The 6135-nt window shown below is 31.3% G+C and overlaps 1 protein-coding gene across 1 annotated transcript; it reads left to right on the top strand.

The window, feature by feature from the left end:
* Positions 1-5089: 5089 nt before the first annotated feature.
* LOC110892988 lies at positions 5090-5593 on the top strand. The gene has a single exon (XM_022140114.1). The coding sequence runs from the start codon at positions 5090-5092 to the stop codon at positions 5591-5593; it is 504 nt and encodes a 167-aa protein (XP_021995806.1).
* The last annotated feature ends 542 nt before the right edge of the window (positions 5594-6135 follow it).

The raw sequence follows: 6135 nt of genomic DNA, 5'->3' as shown, positions 1-6135 counted from the left end.
TAAATATAATATCACTAATAAAATTGAAAACCAAATCGGGAACAATAATCAAGAAAATTTTTAATAAAAGGTAAGAAGGCTGAAAAATCACCCTTGGAATCCCCAATAGAAAGTGATAATATTATTGGAGTTTGGTGATCAAGGTACTATATTCAATTTTTTTTAGTTATGGTAAAGATAGTTTAACCTATTAATTTGTTTAACAACTAGTGTGATATTCTGCGCTTCGTGATGGGCATTTGGTCGCTAGCAGTTTAATTTAAGACGGTATTGTAATTGAAAGATAAAACTAGAAAAATCATGATAAACTAATAATTACCAAAAACAATAAAAAAATTATGATTTTATATATCCAAAATTAATTTTTACAATGTTCCTTTTTTATAAATTTACCTATCCTATATAACTAAATCTTGGTAAAACAGGTGCTTGAAAATGTAACACTTAAGAGTGTAATAATAGCATAATTTTATAAGATTGAAAGGGTAAAAAGCAAAATGAACATATACTACATTTGTAAGCCAGGTCTCTTTTCAAACTGTGAAAGAAAATAAAAAATGAAGAATTCTTTTGACTTTATCACTTTTACCTCTATCCATAAACATTCAACACAAATTCCGTATACAATGCATATGATGCATTCTCGTAGATAATATGAATTACAAAGGATTTGTCATTAAGAAGTTCTCTTTATATATATATATATATATATGGTAGAGGATCCTGTAAAAAGTGGGACTTTTGTAAGAAGTGTAAGAAATAATCTTGGAATGACAAGTGTCCCTCTTCTTAATTAATTCAAAAGGGTACATTAGTAATTTACCTTTTCTTATCAATTAATTGTGTGTAACTGTTTTGGAGTTAATTTAGGAGATTATATCATCAGAATCAATCATTAACTAGTATTATATCATCTTCGTTCATTAATTCAGGTTCAAAAGTATTTTTTCTCTGCAATTTTGGAGCAATTTTTTCATTACGAAAATCACAAATGGAAGAAAGCGGTACAGGTTCATGTGTGGTGTTTTATTGCATAAAACAATTGTTTGTATGGTGTCGTTTATATACAGATTGCGTTCAGGAAAAATATACAATAAAACTTACTGTGTTTTCATGGATTTCATCTATATTTTTTTTCATGAAAAAACATGAGTTATTTGATAAAGTTTGTTTTATATAATGTTTGGTATGAAACGGGTTCTATTAAGTTGTATGGTGTTATATTCATAGAAGGTTGCTTGGGATTCCAGATAAAACACCATGACTTGAATCACGGCGTGGTGTTATATCTGGAGACATTGTTCATGGCGTGGTGTTTTAAACATCTGGAGACAAAACACCACGCCATGAACAATGTCTCCAGATAAAACACCACGCCATGAATAATGTCTCCAGATAAAACACCACACCATGAACAATGTCTCCAGATAAAACACCACGCTATGAACAATGTCTCCAGATGTTTAAAACACCACGCCATGAACAGTGTCTCCAGATAAAACACCACACCATGAACAATGTCTCCAGATAAAACACCACGCCATGAACAATGTCTCAAGATAAAACACTACGCCATGAACAATGTCTCCAGATAAAACACCATGACTTGAATCATAAGCGTATAAAACACCACGACATGAACAATGTCTCCAGATAAAACACCATGACCTGAATCATAGTCAATTTATCCAGTTTTTTAAAACACCACGCCATGAATCTGATTATAGATCTATTTATGATAAAGTATGAAGAAATTCGTTGATTTTTTGGAGATTGATGACGGTTACCATATAATTCGCTGGTTACCATATAATTCGCTGATCTTTAGGAAGGTTGATGGGGGTTTTGAAACGGTTACCATATTTTGAAACGTTGGAAAAGTCACTATTGCCCTTCAATTTTTACATAAGGTCCTTCTAATTAAAACACAATTTACATTTTATACCCTATTGATCTCAACCATTAGATCAAATATCCAATGGTTTAAAACACTTCTTACCCTTCTTACATTTTAGACACTTTTTACCATATCCCTACCCATATATATATATATTATATATATATATATATAATATTAAATTAAGTTAGATATAAGGGTTGTTACACCAGTAGAGTAATTATATAATTTTGTATATTATAAAGTAATTACAATTACTTTACAATAATTATTCTGTAAAATCATGATTTTTTTTTTTTTTTTACATTTTTCAAATAAAATCATTTTCAAGTAGATGGGAGAAAATTCAAAAAAAAAAGTTTCATTCGATTCTCACATTAAGATTATTTTGTATACCGAAAAGAAAAACTAACAAAACAATAAGAAAAAAACAAAATAACGTTGGAAGAACTTCTCGAACGGCATATATAGCAAAACTTAAATAAATCGTTTTTTTTTTCTTCGAAAAAATTACAGTACGGAAAAGATATAGGATTCAGGGTATTATTTAATCTTTTGTACTCAGCTGACACCAGAGATTTCAATCAGCTTTATACATAAACATCCAAACCCTCTCTACCCACTAAATCTGCCCTTTTTTATTATTTTATCATCTGTCTTTTCTTGAATACATATACATACTGCGATAGTTAATATTTACGTGATGATAATTAGAATTTAACAAAAGCTGAACATTATAATGAGGAATAACATCCATCTAACCTTTGGTTTAATTTAAATCTAATAAACTACAAGGATATTCAACGAAACGTCTATATTGTCTGTTTATAACATGTGAGCGCAATGTAAGATTATAATGAGGTACCGTCATAACGATTCATCAAAAACCACTTCTAATTTTACAGACAAATTTATCATCTCCTTGAAACTAGGCGTGTCAAATATTGGGTCTTATATACAGTGGCGGACCCAGAAATATTTTTCATGAGGGGCAAAAATTTTTAGGGTTTGATTGTCTATGCTAAATTCTAAAAAAATCGTTATGATATCAATCGGGTCACATAACAAAAGGATAAAACTAAGTGCAATTTAAAAGAAAAAAACATTATTAAAGGTCTACCATTATTTGAAATTCATAATAAAAAATACAATATCGATACACTTATACTTTCTACACATATGTGTGTTCACGCACGCTAAAAGTTAAATGTAAATAAATCAAATATAATGATCCATGAAAATAATTGATAGAATTAACTTTTTTATTATTATTATTATTATTATTATTATTATTATTATTATTATTATTATTATTATTATTATTATTATTATTATTATTATTATTATTATTATTATTATTATTATTATTATTATTATCGAACATCTTACTAAAATAGAGACAACTAAATATCAAATATGATTAGTAAAATAGGTAATGTTGCACTATTTAATTTAATTATTACTTAAAACACGTAATTCTATATAATCTTAAAGAACAAAGTCGGTGGGTTTCCCACCGGCTTTGCCTCATTGCCCCCTATTTTTATGATATTCCAATTTTAGCCCATTGACTTTATAACTTTTAAATTTCATAAAATGGCAAATTTAGTCCCTAAATCTTCTATTTTGAATTTTCAAAACCGCAACCTCATATTTCAAATTTTGCCAGCACCAACCCTCTACTTTGGTTTTTCACCATCACCCCATTAGCTCTTACATAGTTACGCACCAACCATCTTCTTTTACATTTCCACCAACACCACCTCATTTTTTACACATTTCCGCCACCGCCCCTATACTTTTACACTTTGTCTTTTTAAGACTTTGCTTTTTTACCCCTTGCACTATTACTCCATTTTTACACCAGCTCAACTTTAAAAAAATTGCAACTGTAACCCCTATGCTACAACTCCTACTTTTGCAAATGCCAATGCATTGTGTTTTACGAAATGTCTTAGGCATTGTGTTTTACACTTTGTATCTACCTTTGTGTTTTACACTTTTTTTTTTTGTAATTGTCTTTTATATACTGCGTTATACGAATCGTGTTTTTGTCTTACTATATGTTTCCACCCGTCAAAAGACAAAGTCAGTGGAAACTCCACCGGCTTTGCCTCCCCATCCCCCATACTTTCACGATGTTGCAATTTTAGCCCATTGACTTTGGCACCTTCAAAGTTTCATAAAATGGCAAATTTAGTCCCTAAACTACTACTCCATTTTACAAATAGTTTGCTTTTGACACCCCAACTTTGTTGTAGTTTTCTTTTCAGCTCCAACTTTGTTATAATTTCCTTTTTACCTCAAAACTTTATCAAATTTTATCTTTACCCTTTCTTAGCCCTTAAGTTTAGGAAATGCAATTTTTAACCACTTAACTTTTTATGAACTTTGTAAATGCCACTTTGACCCCTCGGGAGTTTTTTGCTTGACGATATAAATTCGAGTTAGTCAGGTCGCGTATAATACATTATGATTGTACGATATAAATTCGATTTACGTTAAGCTTTAATACAATCGAAATGCAACAATAGGATACATTGACTTCAATCGGATACGTCAAAACGTGTATGGTTAACACATCACATAACGCTTGGACTAATCCGTTCGATATTTGCGAAGTACCCGCGCCGCAACGCGCGCGGGTCTTATTACCGGTATATTAATAAAATAGAAACAGCCGAATAATAGTCAATAATTAAAATGAAAAAATAAAAAAAAAGAAAACAGTAAAAAATAAATAGAACAACCAATTTAATTCAAAATTGGTGTATTGAAAAAAGAGTGAGTAGTGTGATGAATATTATTAAATATTTACCATGAAGATCAAGATTTACCTCTAGATTTACCAATCAAGTGGATGAACTCTTTGTCAAACTTAGGGATAGTTTTGTCTACTAAATAGTTAATCTTGTCTACCAAAGAGTTAACCTTGTCTACCAAATAGTTAATCTTTTTGTAGTATAAATATTAGCTAAAGGTAGAAGAGAAAATGCACATCATGTATACACTTTCATAAGTTATACAATTCTCTTCTTCTTTCTCTTATAACATTTCTAAAGTTCTTAAAGTTTTAGCACTAATCTTGTGTTAATTCTTGTTATATTATAACACGTTATCAGCACGAGTCGCTTATATCCTAATCAAAGAAGACCTTAAGCCCAAAGATATTCATCATAAGCAATCAACAAAATGGCAAACATCGCAAAAAATGAATTCCCGGCTCTTAATATCACCGGAGAAAATTATATGCCGTGGACGGCACATGTTAAGCGACATCTCAAATCAATGGGTGTTTTGGAAACGATAATGAAGTCGAATAATTGTAGCGATCAAGACAAGGCAAAAGCAGGTGTCTTCCTCCATAAACACATTGATGAGATGTTGCAATTTGAATATTCAAATTGTGAGGATCCATACGTTTTATGGAAAGATTTAAAAAGCAGATTTGATCATCAGAGGGAAGTTTTACTTCCCACTGCTAGAGATGAATGGAACAATCTCAGGTTCCAAGATTTTAAAAAGGTGAATGAATACACCTCTGCTTTGTTTAGAATATGCTCAACGCTCCGATTCTGTGGGCAAACTGTTACGGAGGAAGATATGTTAGAGAAAACTTTCTCCACATTTCATGCATCAAATATAAACTGCAACAACAATATCGGTTGCAAATGTTTCAAAGATATTCTGATCTAAATTCATTTCTCCTCGTAGCAGAGAAAAACAATGAACTACTAATGAAAAATCATCAAGCTCGTCCCACTGGATCATTAGCCATTCCAGAAGCAAATGTTGTTATTAATGATGATACTAAAGACTCTGGAAGAAAATGGGGACGAGGCCATGGTCGTGGCCATTTTGGTAAAGGTAATGGTCGCAACCATTCCTTCAAAGGAAATAATAATTTCTGAGGTAATTCCCATGGTCGTGGACGTGGTCGCGGTCGTGGTCGAAATCAAAGAACCCCCAATTACCACACTCCACAAAATACCAATTTCAACCAGTATAACAAAAGGAATGAAGCTGGTAGGTCCGAAAACAATGGCACTTATTGTTTCAGGTGTGGAAGTACAAACCATTGGTCAAAGGCTTGTCGTACACCTTCACATTTATGTGAACTTTACCATGCCTCTCTCAAAAGAAAAGAAAAGGAGGTGAACCATGTGGATAATTTTAATGATATCAACGTCGAACTGAATGTCGTCGACTATACCTATTCATTGATTATTAATAAAACT

The sequence above is a fragment of the Helianthus annuus genome, chromosome 12 (assembly GCF_002127325.2).
Source record: "Helianthus annuus cultivar XRQ/B chromosome 12, HanXRQr2.0-SUNRISE, whole genome shotgun sequence".
Classification (NCBI taxonomy): Eukaryota; Viridiplantae; Streptophyta; class Magnoliopsida; order Asterales; family Asteraceae; genus Helianthus; species Helianthus annuus.
The sequence above is the reverse complement of the archived record's forward strand: the minus strand, read 5'-3'. Positions and strand labels throughout refer to the sequence as shown.